General features: G+C 60.4%; 4 protein-coding genes across 24 annotated transcripts in view; 3 read left to right on the top strand and 1 right to left on the bottom strand.

Annotated features, from left to right (window-relative positions):
• TMEM94 (transmembrane protein 94) overlaps positions 1-1,219 on the top strand; it is a 34,634-nt gene extending 33,415 nt beyond the window's left edge. For all 12 annotated transcript variants that reach the window (XM_036088722.2, XM_078066065.1, XM_036088720.2 and 9 more), the window contains one exon: positions 24-1,219. In XM_036088722.2, the coding sequence (XP_035944615.2) occupies positions 24-96 (73 nt within the window). In that variant the 3' untranslated portion in view covers positions 97-1,219. The remainder of the gene's footprint in view (positions 1-23) is intronic.
• Positions 1,029-15,215, bottom strand: CASKIN2 (CASK interacting protein 2). 4 transcript variants are annotated; one of them, XM_036088729.2, is made up of 20 exons: positions 15,047-15,215; positions 13,361-13,905; positions 8,940-8,991; positions 8,319-8,416; positions 7,760-7,905; positions 7,559-7,654; positions 7,340-7,470; positions 7,051-7,159; positions 6,593-6,701; positions 6,265-6,359; positions 5,566-5,827; positions 5,325-5,443; positions 5,164-5,224; positions 4,995-5,086; positions 4,714-4,824; positions 4,534-4,635; positions 4,285-4,423; positions 2,639-4,120; positions 2,327-2,549; positions 1,029-1,938 (listed from the first exon to the last, which is right to left on the bottom strand). In XM_036088729.2, the coding sequence occupies exons 2-20, from the start codon at positions 13,452-13,454 to the stop codon at positions 1,848-1,850; spliced, it is 3,612 nt and encodes a 1,203-aa protein (XP_035944622.2). In that variant the 5' UTR covers positions 13,455-13,905; positions 15,047-15,215; the 3' UTR covers positions 1,029-1,847. The 4 variants fall into 4 exon arrangements, with proteins under 4 accessions (XP_035944622.2, XP_035944623.2, XP_035944621.2 ...); XM_036088730.2 differs by having other exon boundaries at positions 5,188-5,224; positions 5,325-5,446; XM_036088728.2 differs by having other exon boundaries at positions 5,325-5,446; positions 13,361-13,863; positions 15,047-15,214.
• A 1,061-nt stretch (positions 15,216-16,276) lies between these two features.
• Positions 16,277-23,909, top strand: TSEN54 (tRNA splicing endonuclease subunit 54). 2 transcript variants are annotated; one of them, XM_036088733.2, is made up of 11 exons: positions 16,277-16,354; positions 16,480-16,644; positions 16,747-16,810; positions 16,894-16,977; positions 17,311-17,409; positions 18,872-18,924; positions 20,671-20,772; positions 20,992-21,635; positions 22,351-22,411; positions 22,767-22,883; positions 23,410-23,909. In XM_036088733.2, exons 1-11 carry the CDS (start codon positions 16,299-16,301, stop codon positions 23,558-23,560), a joined length of 1,596 nt encoding a protein of 531 aa, XP_035944626.1. In that variant the 5' UTR covers positions 16,277-16,298; the 3' UTR covers positions 23,561-23,909. The 2 variants fall into 2 exon arrangements, with proteins under 2 accessions (XP_035944626.1, XP_035944627.1); XM_036088734.2 differs by lacking the exon at positions 22,767-22,883.
• A 1,106-nt stretch (positions 23,910-25,015) lies between these two features.
• LLGL2 (LLGL scribble cell polarity complex component 2) overlaps positions 25,016-26,824 on the top strand; it is a 33,131-nt gene continuing 31,322 nt past the window's right edge. For 4 of the 6 annotated variants that reach the window (XM_036088529.2, XM_078066070.1, XM_078066071.1 and 1 more), the window contains exon 1: positions 25,016-25,169. The gene's annotated coding sequence lies outside the window, so the exon portion shown is untranslated. Of the gene's footprint in view, positions 25,170-25,965; positions 25,989-26,824 lie in introns of those variants that run through there. The other 2 variants (XM_078066073.1, XM_078066069.1) reach the window with 2 other exon arrangements.

The following is a 26,824-nucleotide window of genomic DNA, read 5'->3' on the forward strand; positions in this document are numbered from 1 at the left end:
GCTCTCATTTCCTGCCCCACCAGGGTCCGGGTTCGCTACCAGAAGCGGCAGAAACTGCAGTTTGAAACGAAACTGGGCATGAACTCCCCCTTCTGAGCCATTGGCCACAGTGGTTCTCGTCGCCCAGGTCCCGGGGCTAAAGCCAGACGAGTTTCTGAGTCTGGGGAGTTGGTATCACGAATGTTTCAGGGTTTCCTCTCGCGGCCTGTGTCACGGGAGGCCCAGCTCCTCGTCCGACCCATCTGTCGTCCTGATCCCCAGGGCTTACCGTGGAGGAGCTGGTGAGCCGTGCCCTCAGCATCAGGACAGTCTGGTCTTGAATGTATGACCTAGTGCACTTAGCAGAGGGGCCCTTAGCTTCCTCCGCCTGCGGGCTGCCTCCTTTAGGGTCTCTTAGCCCAGGGCCCTCTGCTCTTGGGTCTCCGGGCAGAGCCATGAACCTGGTGGGGCCAGGACCTCAGTGGCAGCAGCCGTGGGGGGTCCAGACAGGCTACCGTGAAAGGGAGCAGTGCTGGTGCATCCTCCCTGCACCCCACCTGTCTTCCTGGGGTGGGGGCCTGGAGGTGGTCGAGTACTCCCCCTCCCTCCCTCTGTGGGGGAGCCTCACACTCAGACCCGAAGATGAAGACCCCCTGCCTTGCCCTGGTACCTCTTCCTGTGCCCGCCTTCAAGCTGGCCTGGAGCGCCAGTCCTGGGGATATGGCCCAGGGCTCCTTTTGGCCCGCTGCCCTAGTTCTCCTGTGAGAATGTTTTTACTGGTGTATATTTTTTACTGGAAATGAGCCTTTTAGGAATGAATGTAGACTGGTTTGTATTAAAACTTGTAAACTGCTTAAGAAAAATCTGTGGCTGGTCCATGAGGCAGCCACTCAGGGGCCCACCCAAGGCTTTGGCCGGTGAGGGAGCCCCGAAGGGGAGGGGAGGGCCCAAGCCTTGTTCCTTCCCCACTGGCAGGAGTCCTCGGGTCTGGCCCAGGTGAGAACCCTGGGCTCAGAGGTCCGTGGCACAGATCCAAACACACAGCCCGATCATGTGGAATGACACTTTCATTGGGGTTAGTTAGGATAAGAGGTTAATGGTTACAGAGCCGGGGCCCGGGCCACCCAGATCAGCCTTCCAGCCCCGAGGCGAATCGTGCGCACTCGTGCCGTGGTCCAAAGCCTCTTCCCCCATGTCCTCTCAGGCGGTTATAGATAGAATAAATTCCATTTAAAATATATGCATTTCTCTCTCCTTAAAAAATAACATTTACAGTTGAAACAGTTTGGACTTTGGGGATCTGTTGCTCCCACTGGCCCTACCCCTGCCAGTTTTGCCTCGCTGCGGGCAGGAGCAGGGGCGGGCAGGGGCGAGCAGGGGCCGGCCGGGGCTCGGCCACCACCGCCGAGAGCAAGCCCCTGGCCGCTTAGTTACATGTCCTGTGTACACCTGTGTGGACCCGGTCAGACACACAGCCTTCTCCAGCCTCCGCGTGTGCCCGGACAGCAGGGCAGGTGTCAAGAGGTCCTTGGCACAGGGACTGGAGCCCCTGGAGGTGGGGGAGGGCAGAGGGAGCACCCCAGAAGCCGCCTCTTTCTCTCCAGGGAGGAAGCTCTTGCCAGGGTCCCTGTCCACGGGGCAGGGCTGACTGGTCAGGTCATACACCAGGAGGGGGCTCTGCTGAGATGTCGGCTTCTGACAAGTCCCCTCAGCCTCCCGTGGAGACGGCCCCCCAGCGCTGCAGCGCCGACAGCCGCTGGCCTGGAGTGGCAGGACGGCCCCCGCCTGGGCAGGTGCGCTTCCGCGCGGGGGCAAAGGCGCAGACGCTGCAGGTCATGATGGGCGCTGCTGAAGGCCGCCAGAGGCTCTCAGTCCAGCATGGCATCCAGCTGGTCAGCCAGGGCGTCAAACATGGTGCTGATGTCATCCAGAATGTGCTTGGTGGAGGTGCCGGGAGGGCTGCAAGGACCAGGTCCGATCAGAAAGTGGGCCGTGGGTGGGCCAGGGGCTGTGCCTGAATGCCTGGCCGGTGCCGAGCACTCTGTGTGCATCTTAACTTCTCACGGCCTCCCTTACGTGAGGGCGCTAGGGCTCAGGAGGAAGTGATGTGCTCAAGCTCCCATGCCTCTAAGTGGCAGCCATCAGGATTCCCCACAGGTCAGATCTGGGTGACTTCAGAACCTGGGCTCCTCCCATTCCAATGAGGGTCACCCCAATCTAAGGATCTGTCTGCTCCCCTCCCCCACCAACATGCCCAGGACCCCGGGGAAGAGGAGTTAGAGGAGCTGTTCCTCCACTGCAGCCCTCTCCCTCCCCACCCGCCCGCCCAGCACCCAGCACCCCTCACCACTCTCGCTCCTCAGTGCCAATGCTCTTCTCTGCGGCCCTTAACGCAGCTGCCAGGGATGAGCTGGTCTGTTCCAGCCTCTGCTGGGCCCGGCCAGAGCCCACGGCCCCAGTGCTCTCTGGCCTCGGAGGAGGCACGGGGCGGGGGCCGAGCCGGGGAGCCAGCTTAGGGCCAGAAAATGCCAGCTGGGTGCAGGCCACAGACACAGGCTTGGGGGCCGTTCCTGCAGAGGCAAAAAGGTTGGCTGTGACTCGGATGGGCTGGACACAACCCTTGCACACGACGCCCCCTCCTACGGGCCCTGCCTCATACCTGCACCCGGCACCTTGATGAGGGCAGCAGGGGAAGCAGGGGGCTCCGTCTCCCCAGGCCGCCGACTGCCTGCACTGTTTTCCAGAGCAGGCCCAGGGCCGGGGGGCGCGGGGGGCACAGGGGGCTGGGCTGGGGGGCTGGGAGAAAGAGGGGCCGGAGCTCCCTGAGTTGGAAGGCTGCTAGGGTCAGGCTGGGGAGGGCTGGGAGCAGCTGAGGAGGGCTCGCTGGGGGTCTGCGAGGGCAGGGGGGTGGAGGGGCTGGGCGCGGCACTGGCCACTCCGAAGGCCAGAAGTGCCGTCTGCAGCGGCTCTCTCTCCCGGCATTTGGGCCTCCGCTTAACAGTGTCTGACTCGGTGAGGTTGAAATCCAGGCCAGCGGGCACAGGTGCCTCCCGGGGTGGGGGGCCCACTGGCTTCGGCCGCTGTTTGATGGTCAGGTTCCCCTCCTCCGCAAATGGGAGCCCCTCCCCTGAGCTGCCCCGAGATGGGGGCGTCCCCTCCGGCCCTGGTTCCTCCTCCTCTGTGTCCGACGCGGGGCCAGCCGGGGCAGGCGGGCCGGGGGGCTCCGAGGGGCCGGTTGGTTCACTCAGTGTTCGCCTTCGGGGCACAGAGGCCCCCTCCTTAGGCCCCGGGCTTCCATCTACAGGAGGCGGCTCCGTGGTGGGGCCAGAGACGGAGCTGAGGCGTTTAGGAGGTGGGGGTGGCGGGCCTTTGCGTCGGGCACGAAGGGCAAAGGACTGGCTGCGGGGAGCCCCTCGAGCTGGGGTCGGGCTAGGGCTGGTCCGCGCTAGGGCACTGCGTCCCGGTCGCCGGGTGAGGGTGGCATAGCTGCCCAAGGCACTGCCCACCGGCCCTTCAGCCTCCCCCTCTGCTTCCCCCTCAGCAGGGCCGGGGCGGCTCAGGCTGTGGGACCGGCGCTTGGGCCGAGGCGGGTCCGGAGGAGTGGCAGGGGGACCAGCCAAGTAGGAGAAGGCACGAGGTGCGCCAGGAGGTGGCCCGGGGGCTGGGCTGGAGGGTGAGCCCTGGGGATACATAAACACATAAGGGGGGGGCCCTTGGCCAGGAAGTGGGGAACAAAGCTTAGGGGGTCGCTCTGTGCCCTCTGGAAGGTTCCTCTCCTGTGGGGTGCTGGGGTCTCCTCCACTGGGCTGGGGGGCAGGCTGTTCCTGTGAATGACCCGACCCTCGTGAGCGTGCTCCAATGCTCTCCTGGCTGGGGGAGCGGGCAGGGGGCAGGGGGAGGGGCTCAGGGCCGCCCCCCGCCATGGCTGCCTGTAGCTCTGGGCTTAGCTCGCTGCCCTGAAAGGTGAGGAGGCGTGGGCCAGCGGCAGCCGGACCGTCCCCATTCTCCAGCCCCTCGATAGCCATCAGCTCCGGGCCTCTGGCTAGCCGGCGGCCGCCTTCCACTGGGGCCTCCCCCTGCAGTAGGCCCCGCCGGAGCTCGGCCAGCCGCTTCACTCCCAGCATAAGCTTCTTCTGATGACCTGAGAGGGGATGGGTAGAGGCCACAGGGTCAGCTGGGGCTGCAAAGGCCCACCCCAGTCCCTCCTGGACCCTACTCTCCCCACTGGGCTTGAACCCTGAAACGTTTTAGAGCCCCTTGGAGGCATGTGGGGGCCCGGCCAGGAGGCCCCAGGGCAGTCCTCACCGAGCTTGTTGACCCCGATCTCCTGCAGCTCCTCCCAGGTGAGGTCGGCCACCAGCCCCATGGAGTCATAGCCGCTGCTCACCAGCTGCTTGTGGTACTGCGGCAGCCCCAGCGCGCACAGCCACTCGCGCAGGTCCGCCTGCAAAAGCAGCCCATGGGCGCTGGCTCCCGGGCCGGCCTCGGCGCCCCAGCCAGGAAGGGCCCGCACGGCGCGGCTGCGGGGGGAGCCGGTGCCGGCCACCTGCTTACCGGGATGTAGTTGGGCAGCCACTCGGCGATGCTGAGCTGAGCAATCTCTGAGGCGATCTTCTTCCTGTGCCCAGGCTTGGTCACGCCAATGGCCGTCAGGTCCTGCCACACAGACTCGCGCCATCAGGCCCCCTCCGGCGCCCACCGGGCCCTCTGCTGCCCTCCGGCCGTGGCCCCTACCTCGGGAGTCATACGGCTGATGGTTGGCACGTCGTAGCCGGCCTGCAGAAAGTGGGCGGTGTAGCCCTCCAGCTGGAACTCACTCAGCCAGTTGTGAATGGCCTGAGCATCCTGCGGTGTGGGGGCAGGGGCTGACGTTAACAGCGGCGCCTACTGGGGAGGAGCCGAGGCCGTAGCCGGCCATCTGCCCCAGCCTCCCCTAGGCGCCTGGCCTGAGCGGGGGCCCATCCCACACCACCGCACCCCTGGGGCCCACAGCCCGCTTCCCAGTGGGGGCACACCTTCCCCTCCAGCAGCTGCTCCGGCCTCACGTCCTGCGTAAAGAGCTGTTCCCCGGAGCGGTAGTTGACCAGAGGGCGGTGGCTCAGGTTGTCTTCAGGAGGGAGACAGGTAGAATCAGGAGCGACACGCTGGAGGGGTGCCCACCCAGGTACCATTCACCCTTCCTACCTGCCAGGGGTGGGGGGTGCAGACCTGGCAGCGCCTGGTCCTCTCCGGGGGACGGCAGCGGCTAGAGACAGGGAAGAGGCGACTCAGCATGTGGGGAGCTGACAGCAGGATGGAGGGCCCTGTCCTGGTCCCAGCGCCCCCTCCCTCCTCCACCCTCCTACCTGGGCGTTCTCGATAAGAAGGCCAGTGCCATGGCCGTTGGTGCCCTCGGAACTCTGCCCGCTGCCGGCACTGCGGATGCTGCCCACGCTGCCCTCGCTGCCCACACTATTCCTGTCACCTGCTGCAGGGCCACAAGCAAAGGGGTTAGAGCCCCAGCTGGCCCTGCCAACAGCTGACTGGCAGCTTGCCGAGGTCAGACGCCCACCCTGGTGCCCAGCACCGCCCTCTGGGAGGATGCACCTGGGCTGTCTGGGCTGAGGCCCACCCGAGGGAGCTGGCCACAGGTCAAAGGGTGTAGGGGGTCCTCAGCAGGGGGCTGTGGTGTCCGGGAGAAGCCTGGGCGCAGGGGCGTGGGGGCCGATGGGAGGCGGGGCGCAAGGACGCCCACCCGCTTGCTGACCACCTCCACGATGCCTGGGGGGAAGTAGCCCACACGGTCCGTGCCCCTCTGGCTCTCGTGGATGTGGCCCTTCCAGCGGCCGTCGGGATGCTGCTCCAGCACCTGTGGGGCGTTGGGGGGCGATGACAGCGATCATGTCCTGCACCCGCCAAGGGCAGGCAGCCAGCCCTACGGCCACAGCCCGGCTCCTCCTCTCCCCACAAGAAGCTGATGCCCGAGTGCACCCACAGCTCTGCACCTCCTGCCAGCGTCCAGCCCAATCCTCTGTGTCAAGAGTCCCGGAGTCGGCCTGGGTTCAAATCCCAACGCCGCTGCTCGCCGTGGGGTCTCGGGCAAACCGCTTTAATTTCTCTAAGACTCAATTTTGTCCTCTCCAGAAAGGAAACAGTTAAACAGCACCTACCTTACCCGGATGGGGAGGAATTCAATGAGACAGTGCACAGAAAGACCTTAGCACCGAGCCTGATCCACAGCAGGTGCCCGTGTAAGTGACAGCAATCGTCGGTGCTAGCAAAGGAACGCCCGCACTGGGTCCTCACCGTGATGACATCCCCTGCCCGGACGTTGAGAGCAGTGGGATCGTGGAGGTTCCAGAAATCCTTGAGTGCTCGGACCTTCAGGATCCCCGAGGCCTCTGAGAGAAGAGGCAGGGCAGGCATCATCTGAGGGTCCTTAGGGCATCTTCCCGCCTGACCCGTCCCCTTCACAACCCTCCCCCAGGTTCCTGTTGCAGCAGTCCCCTGACCAGCCCTGCATTTGGCAGTGTGACATCTTGCTCCTGGGACACTTCCTGCTTCACTTCGTAGTCCTCACTGGAGTGGCTCCGGACCCCCAGCCTGGGCCGGGTCTTCTCTCACACACACTCACCCCGCAGGAGCTGCTTGATTTCTCGGCTGGCCTGGGAGGTGGTGAACTGATTCACGATGTCCAGCGCTGTCTGGTTATATGTGTTCCGGATGTTCACGTCCACCCCGCCCTGGGTGCACAGGGCAGTGTGAGCAGGCACGAAGCGCTTTGCTTGCCATTTCCCCCAAGCCTCACCACTATCCAGGAGGCAAACAGTACCCACTATTTTCAGATCTTACAGATGAAGAAATGGAAGCTCAGAGACAGGATCGAGGATGAGCTCAAGGTCATTGAGCTGGCGTAAGGCAGAACCAGGGCTTGAACCAGGTCTGTCTGCTCTCCGGCCACAAGGCCGCAGCCCACCCAAACGCCACGTTGTTGGTGCAGACCCCCTCCCGTGCTTCCCCAGCTGGTCTCGGACGCGGCACCCAGCGGGGGCTCCACACCTGTGTGCGGGGTGACCGGGCGCCCACACCCACCTCCAGAAGCAGCCGCACCACCTCCGTCTTGCCATACAGCGCAGCCTCGTGGAGCGCCGTGCCGGTCTTGGTCTGGCGGTTGATCTCGATCCCAGCTCTAAGGAGCTGCCTGCGGAAGTGGGGGGGGGCAAGTCACAGGGGTGGTAGGGGGCAGGAGAGGAAGCAGATTGCCGGGGGGCTGGGAGAGCGACCCAGAACCAGGGTGAAGAGGGCCGCAGGGCAGGGCACCGAGGGGCCATCACCCATTCTGCAGGAAGGGGATGAGGAAGTGAGGGGGGGCAGTGGGTACCTGATGACCTCTCTGTGGCCGTTCTTGGCAGCCAAGTGCAGGGGCGTGGTGTAGTTGGGGTCGCAGGGGTCCTTGGCCTCGCCCTCCAGCAGCGCCACACATAAGTGACTGTTCAGCAGCAGCTGGGCCACCTGCGGCAAGCAGCACCCAGGTAGGGCTTCCTCCTGAGAACCCTGACAGCCGCCCAGGGCCCAGTACCCCAGGAGCTGCGGGCCTCACCTTGAGCCGCCCAAACTCGCAGGCCAGATCCAGGGGCGTTTTCTTCGCCTTGTTGACTAGGCAGGGATTGGACTGGTGCTGGAGGAGCATTTCTGACTGGGGTGGAGGAAGCTGAGTGAGGGCTCTGGCCCGGCCAGCCCCCCTGCTCCCGCCCCCCCCGCCCCGCTCCAGCGCCCCTTGCGGGCAGGCGGGCTCCCGTACCACTTCATAGTGTCCGTACTGGGCAGCCAGATGCAGCGGGATCTGTCCATCCAGCGAGGCAGCGTTGACGGCCGCAGAAGCACGCAGCAGCAACCTCACGGGCTCCAGCCGGCCCTGCCAGGCTGCGTAGTGCAGTGGGCGCATGCCTGCGGGGCGGGGGGGTGGGTCTGAAGAGGTCCTGGGATGCTATGGGGTCGGGGGAGGGAACTGAGCAGAGTCCGGAGGCCCCCCCCCCCAGCTGGAGGGGGAGACAGACCCAAGGCAAGGGATGCTGGTTCGGTCAGGGAAATGTCCAGCTGTATGGGGCTGAAGTCGGAATCCCACCTGGCGCACCACGGGTGATCTGGTGGGACCTCGGGACAGGAAGGTAAGCTGAGCTTCCTCCTCTGGATAATGGGGTATTAGAACCACCCACCACCCCCAGAAGGCCGTGAAGATGAAAAAGGTAAGGCGTTTGCAAGCCAGAGAAACTATGCCAACATGTACTAGCGTTGCTAGGATGTGGCAGGAGCAAACTCGGACCACAGGGGGTGGCGAGGGGGACACACTGGGGTCTCACCATTGCTGTCCTTGATGTCAACGGTGGCCTGGGCCTCCAGCAGCAAGGCTATGAGCTCCAGGCTGCCCCCCAAGGCGGCGTGATGAAGAGCAGAGAATCTGGTGTGGGACACAAGGGAGGGGTGTCAACTGAGCAGTCCCCCAGCCCCCAAATCCTAGTCTTCCACACCAGACTCAACCCGGAGGCTGGCAGGGCTGAGTTCCTTGCCCACTGTGCCCTCGCTCCCCCACCCTGCCAGCCCTGCCGTGGGAGCGCAGAGCTGCCGGCCTACAGCATGAAAGGGCTCAGTGTCTGGACTGAGAGGCCTGTTTGTCTGGCCTCCCCCCCCAGCCAGCCCAGGGGAGGGGGCCGTGGGAGCAGGAGCCCAAAGGCTCCTGCCCTCTGGGGAGAAAAGGGGGCCTAGCAGGAATCTGACCCAGGAGGCCCCTCCGAGAGGCACCGGGGCTCCCTCCCCTCACTCGAGGATAGCTCCACAGGCAGGAGGGTGCGCACAGACAAGAGCTTCAGCGAACACAATTCAAGGGCCAAGTTTAAGAGGGGAAGGGACTCTAGGGCCCAGGTCTTTCCCCTTACCCCTCCCCCACCCCACAGCTCTCGAGAGGGATGTGGGCTCACACTCACCCATCAGCATCCTGGTAGTTGACATTGAGTCTCTTCGTGGAGCCGAGGAGCTCTGGGGGATCAGAGCAGAGGGCATCAGGACACTCTAGAATGATCTGCCCTTACCTGCATCCTAACCAGTTCTCCCTCCCCGTGCTGCTCCCCAATCCCGCTGACCTCTTGGTGTGCAAGAAAGCACCTGCCCCATGGCCCTTTGGCTGTCCTGTCCCTATGGCTCCCCAGCCGGCCCACTGGCCCATCAGCTCCAGAGCGCCCAGTGCAGGGAGCTGCCCACAGAAGGAGCCTGGCTTCCCTGCGCCCCCAGCCCAGCTTGTTTATAGAGCCAAAGGGGGTGGGAAAGGGGGGGACTGGCATGCCGTGCCCTCAATGGACAGGCCCACGAGCGCATGGTTGGCATTCCTGCCTGAGCAGGCCAAGGAGAGTCTCATTGTCCCACTGGGCCGAGGGGGCTGGGAGAGAGGGGAGAGGGGCACTAGATGCCAGAGGGTTAGCAGGGCAGATGCCAGGGCTGGACTCAAGCTCGGGGACATCCCTGAGTGGAGAACAGTGAAGAAGGTGGCATCGGATAGACCTGCACTGGGGTGTGTGATCCCGAGCAAGTCACTTAGCCTGTCAGGCTTAGTGTCCTCGTCTGTAAGATGGGCCAATCACAGAACCTGCTCACCAGGCTTGTGAGGATAACGCCTGAGCCTTGTCGGCCCACCGCAGATGGGGGCCATTGCCCTTCGGCACTCCTTACACGTTAGCCATTACTGTCCACGTGCCGTCCTCCAGCCAAATCGGTACAGTCCCCGCCTGTCCCCCCCCCCAACTCCTGTCAGGGGAGTAACTGCTGATTCTGCACCCACAGGCTCCCAGCAGAGATGTCCACGCCCCGGGCAGAGGGCTCTCTGCTGGGTGGCGGCCAGAGGAGCCAGGGGCCTGGGCAGGACGCTGGTCCATTCCCCTGTCAGGGAGGGGGAAAGGATTCAGGCAGGTGTGCTCCGGCCAGGGCACGGGAGGGGGTGGTCCTTGATGAGCGTTGGGAGAGGAAAAGGAATGTCTGTCACAGGCGGGCCCCTGCCTCCTGCTGGAACCCACCCCTGCTGGGAAGGAGGAGGCCTGGCTCAACCCAGGCTGGGCAGGGTGCCAAGCATGCTGGTCCAGGCCTGCCCTCCAGGCCCTGGTGGGCCCCTGAACACCCCAGCAAGACAGGGCCTCATTCCAACAGGGAGGGATCAGCTCGGGAGTGAGGCACATGGGATGGGGAGAGAGGGGACAGCTACATTTAGGACTGAGCCGAATTACACTATACGCTACGCAGAAAAGGTAAATACAGAGCTGGGCAGTGATGGAAGGGGTGAGGGGGTGGGGGCCGCTGGCGAGAAGCGGAGGCCTCCCAGCCTTCCTCTAGCCCCCTTGGAAAGTCCTTGTCACACACAGCCAGTCAGGGCAACAGGAAGGAGAGGGGTTTTAGGAGCAGGAAGTGTGTGGTTCAAATTCTCCCCCTTACTGGCTGCATGACCTTGGGCAGCCATGGTACGTCCGCGAGCCTCACGGAAGACAGCGAGGTCAGCAGGAAGGAGAAAGTCCCTCCACCTGCCGCCAGGCCTGGCCAGCCCGGGATGGGGCAGCTCAGCGGTGAGATACAGTCCCTCCGGGGAGTGGCAGGACAATGTGACAGGAGGGACAGACAGGAACAGGGGCAGGGCCAGGCTGGGTGGCTCTGTTCTTTCCAGAACAATGGCCGGAAAGGCGGTGGGGGAGAGAGGCTCCCAGTGCCTGGGCTAGGGGCCTTGGCTGGAGGGCGGAGGCTCCTGGCTCCTGGCAGTGGCTCTAGCCACTTCCCCTGCAGCAGCCTTCTTCCCGGCCTGGCTCTGGGGGTGGAAGGGTCGCTCCTGATTTAGGCTCAGGCAGAGGATGTGAGCTCATTGGGCCACCCTCAGCCCACTCCATTTCCTCTGGCCAGAGAAGGAGACAGCTCAGAATAGGGAGCTGGGGAGGGAGGGAGGGCAGCAGCAAGGCCAGGGTAACGGTGCCCTTCTCCTCCCAGCCGCCTGCTCCCTCAAGAGGCCCGGGGTGGGCAGGGAATGCCGACCCCCCAGTGACCAGAGAGCAAATGGAGGGGGCTGAGGGAGCATCTCTCTTTGGCCAGCCAGAAGGCTCTAGCCACCCACCAGAAGGAAAAAGGGGAACCCCTGACACCTCCCTTTCCATCAGTTTCCTTTGCCCTTCTGTGATATGGAGCAGGAGTTCCCAGCTTCCCTTCTGAGCCCTGCTTTAGAGTCACCTGGAGAACTTTCTGACTCGCAGGGTCTCAAGATCTCTGTGACGATTCTAATTCTGAAGGAGAACAGGGAATCTGCATTTTCAGAACAATCGCTAGGTAATTCTGATGGGCAGCCCAGTGTAGGAGCAGAGGGGAGAGGACAGGAACTCGATTCTGATCCACCAAATAATGGCTGTGTGACCTTGGGCAACTCGCTAATCCTCTCTGATGTCAATTTCCTTAGCTGTAAAGTAGATATTGAAATACCCATCTCACAAGGAATCGAGGGCTTAGACAATTTCATAAACTATAGGGTCTGCAAACATCACCTTGTGATCTCCATTTTACACCAGCTTTCCCAGCTTCTCAGAGGACTGGGAGGGGAGGCTCCATGCCAGGGCTTCACAAGGAGTCCCAGGACCCTGTCACTCTGTGCCCGTGCCTACACAATGTACAAGTCCTCTTTGGGGCTGAGGGAAGGGATCTCTTCCCCCACAGACATTTCCCCTGGGGCACAGGGCACCTTCCAGAGCCTAGGAGCCTGGCTGTGAGGTTCCCGCCACCAGCCTCCAGATCCCACCCGCTAGCCCTCCTGAGGGCCTCATTTTGAGGCCCCAGAGCTGTGAGGCCAGCAGCAGCTCAACCAAGGCCCTACTGGGCAGGTCGCCAAAAACAACACAGAGGTGAGGGGAGGAGGGGGAGTGGCTCCCCCTCTTGGGCCTCCAGGGCTCTCCCAGGACCTCTTTGGCACCTTCCTTCCATCGTGCTCACCCAGTGTCCACTTCCCCAGGGCACAGAGACCACACCACCTGTCCTCCCCCCTCCCCCCAGCCAAGGTCCATCTCCCCATACCCTGGATCTCCTGCCCTGGTGTGCAGGTGGGTGCACATACATGTACACAACTCCCAGGTCCTTCAAATCCTTCCTTCTGGGACCCCAATTTCCAGGTGTGGGTGAGGATAATTAGATGTCTTCATGCAGTCTGGGGGGCCCCTTCCTGTGCACAGGGCCAAGGTGTGTCTTGACGCTAGAGCCCCAGCACTCTGAGGGAACCCTCCCTCCCCCAGCCCCAGTCTGGTGGCAGGAGCTACCTCCTGCCCCTGCTGGTCTAGAAACTCAGGGGACAAGGACAGTGTCCTCCTGGGACAGCTCAGAGAACTCGCCTTGAAGCCCAGAGGTCGGGGGGATCTCACCACAGAGGTACCCAAGAGATGGGGTTCAGGTGTGGCTACCATGCATGGAGCCCCCACAACCCTGTCAAGACTGGAAACCCGGGTTTTGGAGAAACCTCTAGAAAGTTAGCTTTGGCCACACACCCCCAGGGGACACAGGCAGATAAGTCAAGGGGAAGGGGCTTTAGCAAGCACTGAGATAGTGATGAACTTTGCTTTAAGCAGTAGAGCTCTTTTTTTTTTTTAAGCTATGTTATGGGGGCACCTGGGTGGCTCAGTCAGTTAAGCATCTGCCTTCAGCTCAGGTCACGATCCCAGGGTCCTGGGATCAAGCCCTGCATCGGGCTCCCTGCTCAGCGGGAAGCCTGCTTCTCCTTCTTCCCCCCGCCCACTCCCCCCCCAATTGTGTTCCCTCTCTAGCTGTGTCTCTCTCTCTGTCAAATAAATAAATAAAATCTTTACAAAAATAAAAATAAAAAAAATAAAAGTTATCTTATGGGCATCCCCATTAAGCTGCCATAAATGCAGATTTGCTGTTGTTGAATTGGGGGATGGGGTTGGAACTCTAGCTATTCAGTCTTTCCCAACCCCACCGCCAGAAATTTCCTGCCTCCAGAGAATACATCAGAAAAACCACCTGCTAACGGCAACTCCACGAGGGCAGGAATTTCGGTCTGTTTTATTCCCTGCTGCCACATAATGGCCTGGTGCCTAGAACAAAGCCTGGCACACAGTAGGCACTCAAAAAACCTCTAATGAATGTATTTCAACCCATTCACTTTACAGGTCAGGAAACTGAGGCCCAGAGAGGCTAAGTGATTTGCCTAAGGATACACAGCAAGGGGTGACCCAACTTCCTCTGTGGCTCTCCCACAGAGGCATTCCTTACAGGACAGTCCTCCCACCCCAAGTCCCCAGATCACAGTGACCCCCAAGCCTCTCTCTGTAGCCTGAGCACTCAGGGCAGGGTCTCAGCTAGACTCACCCCACCAAGCACTCACTTGTCTTTGCGGCCTTGACCTTAGCCACCAGTTTCTGCACACCAGTCACATCTCCGTTCTTGACGGCAAGGATCAGGTCCTGTTCACGACCCATTCCGGTCCCTGGGCTGGGCTCTGGGATCTGGAGTCCAGGGCAGAGGCAGGAAAACTTTAGGTCTAAGCCAAGGCGTCAGGGTGCCATGCCTTGGCCCTTTGGAGGGCCAGGCGTCCTGGGGGAGCGTGGCTGGTGTCCCAAGCAGTGCGCTTCTTGTTAGGCACTGATGGGTACTCCCTCAAAGTGTTTCATGAGCAGCCACCACAAGCAGGAACACCGATCTCTGAGGGGGTGGAGGCCGCGTGGAAACCCGGACAGATATCTGCTTGCCGCGTCGGACGGCCCAGGGATGGGCTGGGACTGGGCACGCCAATCTTCCCGGCGTGGCTCAGGAGCACCAATGCCCACCCAGAGCGCAGTCAGCATTCCCTCCGGCCTCGGGAAGCAGCAGTGGACACGTCTCAGGGGTCTGGAAAACGGTGCAGTGCCTCTGCTGAAGGCGGGGCCAGGCCTGCAAGGGTCCCAGAAGCGGGGCTCAGAAGGGTAGGACAGGGCTTCCAGGGAGCCCCCAAACCACCCTAGCTGCCCTTCTGAGTCAAGGAAGGGCCAAGCCACTCAGAGCGGGAAGACAGCTGCCAGGCATGAGAGGAGTATTTGGGGGGAGGCAGTGACTTTCTGGGAGAGGGAGGCTGAGTCACTGAGGCCCCAGGGCACCTGGCAGCACCTCAACCTGGGGCAGGAGGGGCCCTGGCAGCACGACACACTGGGGCAGGCTGGGCCAGCAGCCTGTTCTCCACAGCCTGCGGCTCTGACACCCACAGACAACTGGTGGGCCAGGAGGTGGGGCCTGGAAGGGCCAGGCAGGCAGACAGGCAAGGGTCACTCCCTATGGAAGGTGCCTGCCCCTAGACTCCTCCCAATCTAAGCTTTACTATAATAGCTGGATGCCCTAGCCCCAGGCTCTTTACAAATTCAGAGGGTGGAGTGGGGAGCTTATAGCTCCCCATTTCTGGCAGGGGTCTGACTGCTGGACAGGGAGGCTTTACAGCACCTGTTGCTGACCCATCCTCACCCCTTGTGCGGGATGGGGAAGCAGCTGGGCAGAGAACAGAGACAAGAGCTGGGGCATGCTGGCAGATGGGGCTGCCTGGCCCCCCGAGCCTGAACCCGAGGCTCGGGGCCCCGACTTCGCTGCAGAAAAGCTTACGTCAGTTCTCAGTGGCCAGGAATTTGTTGCCCAAGCCCTGTGGCATGAGACCCGTGCAGGCCTGGGGCCCTAGCTGGGGTCTCCTTACTCCTAGAACGTCCCAAGCCCAACCCAGAGGGCACTCCTGCTCTTGCCCGCAGCCGACACAGGAGGAGGACGCCCCTGGTAGTGCTTGGGGTCGGGCTGGCTCCCCCGCCCCCCGGAATGCCCGTCCAGCGCCGCGCAATCCCCCAACCCAGCCCAACCCAGGCCGACCCGGGGAACAAAGCGGCGGGAGCGACCGGGAGAGCCAAGCGCCGGAGGGATTGATGCGGGAGGACGGAACAGAGGCGCGAGGAGGACGGAAGGAGCAGAGAGACGAAGGCGCCCGCCGATCCCGAAAGAAAAGTTAGTTTGTGCCCGCCCTCAAAGGTGCTAACCCCCCGCGCAGGCCCCGCCGTCTCACCTCTCCCAGCTGCCCCGCCGGGGGTCTGGCTGGCCCTGCTCGGTCCCTGGCACTCCGGACGGTGGCTCCAACTGACCCCCTTACCCCCTTTCTCCTCCTTCTCCTCCTTTTCCAAGACCGGCTCGGCGCCTCCCGCAGGAAATCCCGCCCCTCCCCCCTCCCTCCCGCCGGATCGGGAGCGGAGGGACCGTCCCGGCCGCGCAGTCGGGCTGTCAGTCAGCGCCTGCGGCCCCGCCCCCATCCGTACCAGACCCCGCCCCCCACCGCTTTCGTCCGGACCGGGCACGCTGGCTGGGTCCGCGCATGCGCCCAGGTGAAGCGGCGTGGTAGGGGCCGGAGTGCGCGCCCTGCATCCCGGTTGCGGAGCCGCCGCGACCCGGGGTCCTAGAGTTCAAACCCAAGGGCGAGATGCCCTGTTTATGACTCAGTGGGAGAGAAGACGTGATGTGAAGGGGTCTGGAAACCGAGACCTGGGGACCCCACTTGGGAAGCTCCCCCCTTCCTTTTCGCCCATCGCCCCTCCAGGGACTCCCACGTTGACCTCCGCCCGCGACCAGAGTCGCCGACTCACAGCCGCTGGTTGGAGCAATGGTGCCACCTAGCGGACCATGTCGGAGCGGCCCACGGTGGCAGCGGCGGGGACCCCAGCCTCGAGGGGGTGCTAATGACAGGCTGGAGTGGCGCTTCAGCACCATCGTGGGTCGGACAGCTCCTCCCGCCCCCAGCCCTCGAAACCCGTCTTCCGAGCCCCTCGGAAGGGACCCGACGGAAGACCTAGAAGGAACTCCGAACCTACCCAGACCGCATCTGACAGCCCCCGGTGGCCAGTCTGCGAGGCTGGAGTGCGGGAACCTACTACTCTCCCTTCTCTAAACCCTCTCTCTTTCCTCTTTGTCCAGCCTAAATGGTGGAGACTAAGCGGCCCAGGGCTGCGGAGGGGAGGGTCACGCATATGACTGTCCATACTACACTCTCAGACGCCGGGTTCCTCAATTTTTACTAGAGAGGAGCCTAGGGGAGGGCTGGGGAGTAGACGGGAGCTCCTATAAATCCAGAAACCTGCAATCTCTGCCCCCGGAATCGAGGCACAAGTCTGTTGGCAGGCTCCAGGACAGCCAGGAAGGTGGAAAGCCGGTTGGTCGAGCCGGAGGCCGGTGGAGCGGAGGGCGGATCTGCGGGCTCTAGGGCCGCGCGGAGTTCCGGCGGTGGGCGGGTCGGGGGCGGTGCGCGCGCAGCCGCAGACGGCGGCCCGATGGAGCCCGAGCTCGACCCTGCTGCTGTGGAGGTTCCCGCCGGGCGCGTGCTCTGGTGCGGTCCGGCCCGCGGAGGCGCGGGGCACGCGGAGAGGGCGCGGGGGAAGGGGACGGGAATCCCGGACGGGGCCGCGCGGCTCCCAGTGCGCCGCGCTGACCCCGCGTCTCTTCCTTCTCCAGTGCCCGGGAGCTCCTCGCTGCCCGCTCGCGGTCCCAGAAGCTGCCTCAGCGCTCGCATGGGCCCAAGGACTTCCTCCCCGACGGCTCGGCGGCGCAGGCCGAGCGGCTGCGCCGGTGCCGCGAGGAGCTCTGGCAGCTGCTGGCGGAGGAGCGCGTGGAGCGCCTGTGAGGGGGGCGGGCCGGGGCGGGGCCGGGGCAGGCGGGACGGCCGGACCGCGTCGACTTCACGGGGGGACTCAGACGGACCCCCTCCCCACTCTTCGGCAGGGGCAGTTTGGTGGCTGCCGAGTGGAGGCCAGAAGAGGGCTCCGTGGAACTGAAGTCTCCTGCGGTGAGAGGCGGGGCTCGGGGAGAGGGAGCCGCCTTCTCTGCCTTCATGGCTCCTTTGTGACATTTGCTCTGGGTTCTACACAGGGTAAATTCTGGCAGACCATGGGCTTCTCAGAGCAGGGCCGGCAGCGACTTCACCCCGAAGAGGCCTTATATCTGCTGGAGTGTGTGAGTGGGGCCCCCGGAGCGTGAGGAAGGGTTGGGAGCAAGGAACCGAAAGGACGTGTTTTTACTAGAGTAAGAGTATATACACAACTGAGGATTCAAGAAGCTTGTAACCCGAATTCTAGAACCGGAGACAAGAATACCAGGCAGGCAGCGGGGATTCCCGTCCAAATTAGTGGTGGTGCCCTCCTTTCCTGGTTGGCCACGTTCTTGCTGTGACGCTGGGGGCGGGGGAGGGGGAGGGAAGGGCGCCCGTGTATCACCGCCTGGATGTTGCCCCATTGGTTGAGCCACTGCAGGAAGGTCCACAAGCTGAGCTGTTGGCCCCACTTGCAGGGCTCCATCCAGCTTTTCCACCAAGATCTGCCACTGTCTATTCAGGAGGCCTACCAGCTACTGCTGAGTGAGGACGCTATGACTTTTCTGCAGTACCAGGTATCTGCCACCCTCTCCCAGGGGAGGGACCATCCATCCACTGAGTCAGTGAGGATTTATAAGTACCCATGAGGTGCTGGACACAGAGCTATGTGCTGGAACTACAAGACAGCCAAGGGCTCTGCTCTCATGGTGCCTGCATGCTAGTGGTGGCAATTGGGAATAAGTGAGCAAGCAACTGAATGACTGACTTCACAGAACTGAGGGCTGGGAAGAAGACAAAGCAGGGGAGGGGCACAAGGCTAGAGACATAAATGTGGACATCATGAACGCGTGGATGGTATTTAAAACCACAGGGCTGCGGCGCCTGGGTGGCTCAGTTGGTTAAGCGACTGCCTTCGGCTCAGGTCATGATCCTGGAGTCCCGGGATCGGGTCCCACATCAGGCTCCCTGCTCAGCAGGGAGTCTGCTTCTCCCTCTGACCCTCCTCCCTCTCATGCTCTCTGTCTCTCATTGTCTCTCTCACAAATAAATAAAATCTTAAAAAAAAAATTTTTTTTTAAAAAAACCACAGGGCTGTACGGGAATGTGGCCAGAACAGAGGGCTGGGTCTGAGACCTGGAGCATTCCAGTGTGAGGAGGTCAGGGGGAAGATGAGGAACCAGAAACAGACCGAGGAGTGTCTGACAACATAGGAGAAAAACCAGGAGAGGTGGTGTCACAGAAGCCAAAAGAAGGAAAAATGATTTTGGCTATGTTGAAGGCTGCTGAGAGATCAAGCAGGATGGGGTCAGTCCTGCGTACATCTCTCTGACATGGGTATTAGAACACAAGGATGGACATGTGGTTCTTTACCAAAGACCAGTCCTACCCTACCCCTGTCTGTGGAGGTGTAGGGTGGAGTGGTAGGGATGGGGGTGTGCTGTCTATCACCTTTTGCCACTTCCTTGTTCACACTGTGGTCAGGAGCTTTGCTCCGGACAGCTTTGGTATCATAACATTCTAGCGTGTAGTTCTTCTCCTGATTTATCAGTTATCAGCTTTTTTGGGATTTTGCATTTAAATCAAGAAACTGCTAAATGTCATTTGTGCCCCGAGTAAGGTAAGCAAGAAACAGGAATTCAGAGACAGACCTTAGTTTGGGGAGGGTTTTTATAATGGAGTATGGTCCAACCAATCCCAGGGTCTGGGATTGGGGTGTGCAGGAGGGGCAGGGGAGGGGGCATGGGGAGTGGCTCCTGTTTGGAGGAACTATTTGGTGTTTTCTTTTTTTTTTTTTTTCAAAGATTTTATTTATTTATTTGACAGAGAGAGACATAGCGAGAGCAGGAACACAAGCAGGGGGAGTGGGAGAGGAAGAAGCAGGCTTCCCGCAGAGCAGGAAGCCCGATGTGGGACTCGATCCCAGGACCCTGGGATCATGACCTGAGCCGAAGGCAGACGTTTAACAACTGAGCCACCCAGGCGCCCTATTTGGTGTTTTCAAAAGTGGACCTCTGATCTTTATTTTTTCTCTTTGAGGCATTCAGCCACCTGAAGAGACTGGGCTACGTGGTTCGGCGATTCCAACCAAGGTAAATCCCGATCCCATTCCCCTCCCGTTTGTTCCAGTCCTGGCACCTGGTAGACGAGCCCCAAAGTGGAAATGGCCTCTCGACCTGGAATCCTTGGCTGGAGCTGCAGCTCCCTGGGCATGGGCTGGGGGCCTCTGTTGGAAGTGCTCTATTGAGAGGCACATTGGGACAAGTCTGGGTCATTTCAGCTTCTCCTGGGTTATCAAATTGAGCCCCATCTTCAGCCTGTTCACTCCGCAGATAACATTTGAGCACTTACAGCTCACGACAGTGCACTGACACGTAGCTGGAATACCAGAACAGTGCCTCAGTGGGTAAGCAGATTTGTCTAGTGCAGCCTAGTGCATGCATGAATGAAGGGCCAAGTGAGGAATTAACAGTTGAGTAGGGTCTCACATTCCTTTGGCTATGCTATATGTTCTTTCCTTCTGGGGTCTCTAAAGATGATCACCTTAGTAGCCCAGCATTGCTAAGAGCCACAGAGACCATCGCATGGGCCAAAAGGATGGAAACTGGTATACTCTTTACTGTTTCACAGTATGTCATGAAAGCTCTAGAACAGTTAAGCCCTTTAGTTCCTAAAACTGGGATACACCCCAAGAAAATAGGCACAGATGTGTGTGTAAGTTCACCTGTCAGAATGTTCATTCATTCATTCGACAATATTTTGATTCCTTACTGGGTGCCAGGCCCTGTGCTCGTTGCTGAGGAATTTCAGAGAGCAAAATCATTGCCCCCACAGAACTTGCATTTAGTGGGCAGGTTACCCAAAACATTATCACTTTGCAAAATTGGCGAACTTGGAAACATCCTGTGAGTTCAATGGGGAAGGCATGGTCACACAAAATTGAGTTTGTCCCTTAGAGCAGCGCGGTCCTACAGAACTTTCTGCAGTGATAAAAGCTTTCCAGGTCTCTGCTGTCCAATATATGTGGCTTGTACAACTGTGGGACTGAATTTTTATTTAATCTTAATGGATTTAAATTTAACCTAAGTCATCCCTTGTGTCTAGTGGGTACCATCTGGATGGTGTAGCCTTAGCACCATAAGAAAATCATGGTAGGGAAGAATGCTATAGTCAGAGGGGCTATGTCCATAGTTTGTTATTGAGAGTAAGAGATTAAACAGCAGTATGTTAGTACAAGGTTTTTTTTTTAAAGATTTTATTTGAGAGAGAGAGAGCGGGCAAGTACAGGAGCCGGGGTGGGGGGTGCAGAGAGAGAGGGAGAAGCAGACTCCCTGCTGAGCAGGGACCTCAAATGTGGGGCTCGATCCCAGGACCCCAAGATGATGACCTGAACTGAAGGCAGATGCTTAACTGACTGAGCCACTCAGGCACCCCAGTACAATGTAATTTTTGATAGAAAAAAAACATGGGTGTTTATAAGAACCAAAGATGTTTATGAGTATTTTTATTTTTCTGTGTTTTCCAAGTTTCCTGGTCTCTTGATTTTTCTCACTAGTGATTAATCATTTATTGCTGGCTCTGTAGGAGCGCCGGTTCCAGTAAGTCTCTGGTTAAAGGGGCCATTGGTGAGACCCAGAGGCCTGGGCAAAGACACATGGGCAGGCCCTTGTGGTTGCCCCCATTTACCCTGCTTGCAGGTCTGCCCAGGGACTTAGCCTTTGGGTTTGGCTTTGACCCTGGCCCACTGACTTGTCTTCTGGGCCAGTCCCTCACAAATTCCACTGGGAACTCCAGGCTGAGGAAGTGGATCTGTTGCCCATCCAATTCTCACCCCACAGCTCCATCCTGTCCCCTTATGAGAGACAGCTGAACTTGGATGGCAGTGCCCAGTGCTTAGCGGATCAGAATGGCAAGAGGAAGAGGAGGAGCTCCAGCTCTCGGTAATGCTCCCCACATGGCCACCCCCCCCAGGGAGTTCTGGGGAGCAGAGCTGTTAAAGGAGTGCTCATTTTGGGGACCTTGGAGAATGCATTGGCTTAAGAGCTGGGCTTGGGTGGCTCCCTTGTAGGATCCTGGAGGCAGTAGGATATGTGTGGGACGTGTGCATCTCAGACATCAGGAGCAGACGTGCTGAATTCCCCCCCCCCCACGTCCCTCAGGTCCATTAATAAGAAGGCCAAGGCCCTGGAGAATCCCCCACGGGGGGTGAATGAGACACCTGAGAGCCTGACAACCTCCAGCCCACCTCCTTGCAACGAGGACAGCCGATGCGTAGAGGAGAAACCTCAGGAGTCAAGCCCTGTAAAGGGCCCAGTGGGCCCATCTCAGCTTCTGGGATCCCTGGAGCCCTGGCCTGACCTGGCTAACAAGGGGGTGGGGTGCAGCCAGGAGAGTGGCAAAGTAGAGAATGGGGTCAAGGGGGTTTGTAAGCCACGCTGGAACTTTGAACAGATCTCCTTCCCCAACATGGCTTCAGATAGCCGCCACACCCTTCTGCTTGCCCCAGCCCCAGAGCTGCTCCCGGCCAACGTCGCTGGGCGGGAGACAGATGCTGAATCCTGGTGCCAGAAGCTGAACCAAAGGAAGGAGAAGCTCTCCAGGCGGGAACGGGAGCAACGAGCAGAGGCCCAGCACTTCCGGGAGGATGTAAACTCAGATCCCGAGGTGCAGTGCTGCTCCAGCTGGCAGGAGTACAAGCAGCTGCTGCAGAGGAGGCACCTGCAGAAGAGGCAGAGCCGCCCCCCGCACCTGTGGGACCAGCCTGTCACACCCCTGCTGAGTCCTGGCCAGGCAGATTCCCCAGGTAGCCCCTCACTCTGCCAAAGCCCCACAGGCCCCCGGCAGCTGAGGAGTCATAAGACCTTGAAAGGGACATGGATTGGCCACGGCTAATTGAGGCTTAAGAAAGATGGGGCGGAGAGAGCTGTCCGGTGGAGTGGAACCCACAAGGACAGTCTGTTCTCCTGGAAAGCAGCAAAGGGACCCATGTGGGAAGGTTTGGAAATGGCGAGTCTGTGTCTGGGAAGAGGCAAGGGGGAATAAAACTACAACTATATCCTTAAAATAATAAACAAGATGCATGTGGATGGCTCTGCCACCAACTAGCTGTGATCCCTGTTCTCCCAACTCTGTGAGGGGAGCAAGGAGGCACCATTGTGGCCAAATAAAAGGAAGGCTTACTGTGTACGCCCTGCATGTTTAAGAATAGGGAACTAACAGGGCAAGAACAGTATTAAGAGATTCAGAATTCTTTACAATCCTTAAGGAGAACGTGGGAGATTCTAAGTAACTAGACTAGGGTTGCCAGATGAGTTCAGTTTGAAGTTCAGATAATCAACTGATTTTTTTTAGTATTAAGTATGTTCCAAATATTGCATGGGACATGCCTACAATTTTTTTTTTTTTTTTTAATCTGTTAAGTCTGGCAACACTAAACTAGATGGCAGATTCAGAAACGTCAGAGGAGTCTGTAGATGGTTGACTTCCCTCCCAATACCTTATTTTCACTGTCCTTGCAGCCACAGCCCTTCAGCATATCTCTGTGCTGCAGACCACACACCTTGCTGATGGAGGTGCCCGGTGAGTCTCCAGGTAGTGCCTGTCTCCAGAGTACCTTGGCTGCCAGCAGGAGTTGGCAGCTGGGACTTGACTCAGTTGGACATGAGCTGGGGGAATCATTCCAGGGCCCCCTTAGCCTGGCTGATACTCGTGTGTGTCTAGGGTAGAGGGAGGGGTGAAAGGCAAGAGGTGGATTTAGCCCGAGGGTTCTGAGACAGGCCCCTGAACCTCCCCCTGCCCAAGTGGCACCTCACAGCAGAACCTCAGTTCCCCTGGATGAGGCTGCTTTGGATTTGCGGGAGGGAAAGCATGGCATGGAAAGAAGAGGAGGAGGAGGGCAGTCCCTGTTTCTTAAGGTTTCTCACTCTGTCCTCAGGCTGCTGGAGAAGTCTGGGGGTTTGGAGATCAGCTTTGACATTTACCAGGCTGATGCCGTGGCCACATTCCGAAAGAATAACCCTGGCAAGCCCTACGCCCGGATGTGCATTAGTGGGTACGAGACCAGTGAGCACTACCCCCCAGGCTGCTGCCACTTCTCTTGTAAACCAAGTGGACCTCCCCTCTGTGCCCCTAGCCAGTTTGCCAGTCTGAGAGGAATCAGAGAGGAATCAGAGGTCCAGAGAGCTGTGACTGACTCAGGGCCACACAGCCAGTCAGTGCTATAGGAACCAGAGTTTCCCAAGTCCTGAGCCCTCATTCCTGGCATCTTTGGTAGTCTCTCCTGTGCCAATTTACTGCAGGGCTCACCCAGCAGAAGGGATGTGAATCAGAGGGATTCACAGGCTAAAAGTGGTGAGAACCTCACTCTTCCTAGCCTCTGTACCCAACCAAGGCTCTGGGTTCCTCTTGGAGAACTTAACAGAGCCACGTAGTTTGCAGACAGGAGAGTCCAGAGGCCAGACTTCTTGCACCCTGAACTCCTGTCTTATAATTTCCCTTTCTGGTAGCCTGAGAGGGCTGGGGGCTCAGAGCTTATGGGTGGCCTATGTCCACATCTCAGTCTAACTTTATCCCTGCAGATTTGATGAACCAGTTCCAGACCTCTGTACCCTCAAGCGGTTATCCTACCAGAGTGGGGATGTTCCTCTGATCTTTGCCCTGGTGGATCATGGAGACATCTCCTTCTACAGCTTCAGGGACTTCACGCTGCCCAGGGATCTGGAACACTAATCACCCCGCTCTGGCAGGGCATGAGACCTGCTCTGGGGGACCTGGACTGTCTACTCTCAGGGACCATCTCAGCTGCCTCCTATACCCAGACCCTGACCTGTAGCTTCAGGGGCTAGTCTGGCCCTTGGCCCTGGGTGTCTGATGCTTGCAGGGGAAGGAAGCCATGCCCCCCCTACCTGGCTTCCATAGTCCCAGGCCTGAGATTGCTGTCGTGCAGTGATCCCCTTGGAACTCAGGACTAGATTTCAGAGACCCAGCGGGGTGGGGCAGAAGAGAGGACTCTGTGCCTTTAAACGAGAGGGTGCCTGCTTCGTACGATAAAGCCAAAGCCATTAAAAAATAGATCGCTTTTCTGCTGTGGCTGGAGATAGCGGACAAGTCCCGAGCCTGAGCCTCAAGCCCTCCTTTCTCTCCCCTACACCCCCGCCCCAAGTCTCGATGTCCGTGGACCTGGCCCCCAGGCCCTCACCCCTGTTCTGCCGGCCCGCAGACAACGCTGCTTTTTCTGGCGCGGGAGCGAAGAGAAGTCTCCCCGGGAGGGCAAGAACGCGACCCCGCACCTTTCTCAGGGCCTGCGCTCAGGGGACGGGAAGTCACAGACCTAATCAGCTTGGCTTTCTGAATGGTAGTCCGCGGAGGGAGGCTGGCGCTCCATCGGGCTTTCCCTGAACGCAGCCGCTTCGGGATAGAAGGGCGGCAGACAGGCGCCACGTCGGCGCGGCTTGAACCCCAGTGGCTTCGGGTCGTGCTGTGGAGCGCGCCATTCTCATCCCTGGCCTCCGCTCCCGCCTCTCGTCGCTCCAACTCACTCCCCAGTTGTGCTAAAAACTGGTCAATGTTGCCCTTCGGGGCCTTGGGCGCCTTCCTCCCTCCGCAGCGACTCGGAGGACCGGGGTCCAGGCTTGGGGCCCGCCCCGAGGGGAGGCGCCTCGCGGCGACGCCCCCGTCCCCAGGCCACCTCGCTCTTGGGTCCCGAAACCGGGCCCAGTGTCCGCCGGTCACCCGCTCTGATTGGGTTGGGCGTCCTCGGGAAGAGCAGGCTCGGCTACGTCCCTCCCTCAGCCGCTCCGGGCCGGCGTGGGGGAGGGACGGCTACCCTCGGCGGTCGGGCCTGGGAGGCGGCCCAGGATGCCGTGCGTCCCAGGGACTATTTCCTCCCGGACGCGGCAGGACACTGGGCGCGGCGTGCCGCCCTGAGTCCAGGTGCGCGCAGGTGAGGCCGAGGGCGGGCCCGCAGTGCCTCGTGCATATTCACGCCGGCCGCGGTCCCGCCCCCGCGCTCCCCGGGGCCGAGGATTGGCCCGAGAGCGGCCGCCGCCCGCCCCCCGAGGGCGCCCTCGCTGCGCTCCCGCCCCGTCGGCTCAGAGCTCTGGGGGGGCGGGGCTAGGCTCGGGGGCGGGGCCGCTGGGGCCCGGCGCTCCCGGCTCTGCGAGCCCCTCCGGCTCGCCCTTTATGTAAATAGCAGCGGCTCCGCCCCCTGCTCGCCGCGCCGGAGGTGAGCAGGAAGGAGACGGCCGCCCAGCAGCCCGTGGGCCGGCGGCGGAGTGAGCGGAGCGGCCGGTTCCGTGGAACGCCGAGGCCTCGGGCGGGGGCCGGCCTGGGGCTCCAGGTGAGGCGCGGGCCCGGAAACACCCAGCCGGGTCCGCCCCCTCGGGGTGCCCTCCACTCGGGGCGGGAAGGCGGGGGAGGGCCGGGACCCCTGCTTTCCGCGGGCGGGGCGGGGAGAGCTGTGCGCGGGTCCGCGCGCCTCGCCCTGGATCCCGTGGCTCCGTTTGGACGAAGGACACCTGTAGGAAGTGCGGCTGGGAACTTTTCTCTGCCTGATCCGTCCGCGTTTACTGAATTTGAGCTTCGGGTTTGCCTAATAGTGTTGGTTCTGGGAAACGGAGAAACAAGTGCCCGGCCCCGGCTGAGTGCAGGAGGTCACCGCGAGCGGGGGTGGGATCCCGGGTCCTTGGGCCCCACGTGGAAGGCCCCTGGCCCAAGAGGCTGGCGACGCGCGTCTCAGGTAGCCCGCTCTCTGCGAGCAGCGGCCGCAGCTCGTTACCTCGCCGGCTTAGTCCCTGCCCCTGCCATCTGGGCCCACTCTGCCGGCCCTTTGTGCCTCCTAATCCCCGGACGCAGGAAGCCCGCGGGAGGGGCTTCGGTCTCTGGGTCTTTCTCCGCCTCTGGCGGCCTTGGACACCTTAAGGGAAGGTATGGAGATCCAGTATGTTTTCCACGACAACGGGGGTGGAGTTGCGCTGTGATACGTTAGGACTTGGTGAGGAGTGAAAAATACCGTCTTGCCAAAGAAAGTGTTCAAAGTTTGCTCTTGGTTTGCCCCTGCTGGGCAGTTTGTAGACACACTGAGCTTTAGCTGTGGGGAGAACTGACTGTAACCAGGAGAACCGCGATGTGGTCCCCTCAGGCTCTCGCCTGAGACCAGGTGAGCATTGGGTGAAGGGGCAGGGCTTAGACTCAGTGCCCCTTCCCATGGGGATCCACGTGCCAGATGCGGGGCGTCTTAACCTGGGCTCTTGGGATCCTCTGCAGAGTTTACAACTCAGAGTACTGTCAGGCTGCAGAGGGGGTTGTGAACAGGGAGGGGAGCTGGGAGGGAATGGGTGTGTCAGGGAGACAGAAAACCCCAGGTGGGAAGAACAGAGCAGCGGTACCGAATAGCTGTGGCCCAGCCCCGGAGAAGCCACCGTCAGAAGGGCTTTTGAGGAAGACAGTCTGCGTCTTCCAGAGCTAAGACATGGGAAGGGTCCTGGGAGAGATGGTCCTACTTATTTATCTCATGGGCAGAGCATTCCGATTTGGTTTTCTCTTTCTTTCTTTTTCTTTCTTTCTCTTTTTTTTTCTTTCTTTCTCTCTTTCTCTTTCTTTCTTTCTTTCCCTTCCTTCCTTCCTTCCTTCTTTCCTTCCTTTTTTCTTTTCTTTCGAATGTGGGCACGAGGCAGGGGGAGGGGCAGAGGGAGAGAAATCCTCAAGCAGACTCCTGCCTGGCAGCTCCATCTTAGGACCCTGAGATACTGACCTGTACCAAAATCAAGAGTCTGGTGCTCAACCAACTGGGCCAACCAGGTGCCCCGGGTTTGGTTTTCTTAAGTGATCTGCCCACAGTGTTCACCTGTGGCAGTCAAGAGGCAAACCCAGCTCTGGGGGCTCTGACCACTGCTTAACTCCTCTTCTCCAAAGTTAGACTAGGCCAGTCTCTGGGGGGGCCACTGAACAGTGTTTCCAGCGTCTGAGGTCAGTCTGCATCCCTACTTTTCCTTG

The sequence above is a fragment of the Halichoerus grypus genome, chromosome 2 (assembly GCF_964656455.1).
Source record: "Halichoerus grypus chromosome 2, mHalGry1.hap1.1, whole genome shotgun sequence".
NCBI classification, from domain to species: Eukaryota; Metazoa; Chordata; class Mammalia; order Carnivora; family Phocidae; genus Halichoerus; species Halichoerus grypus.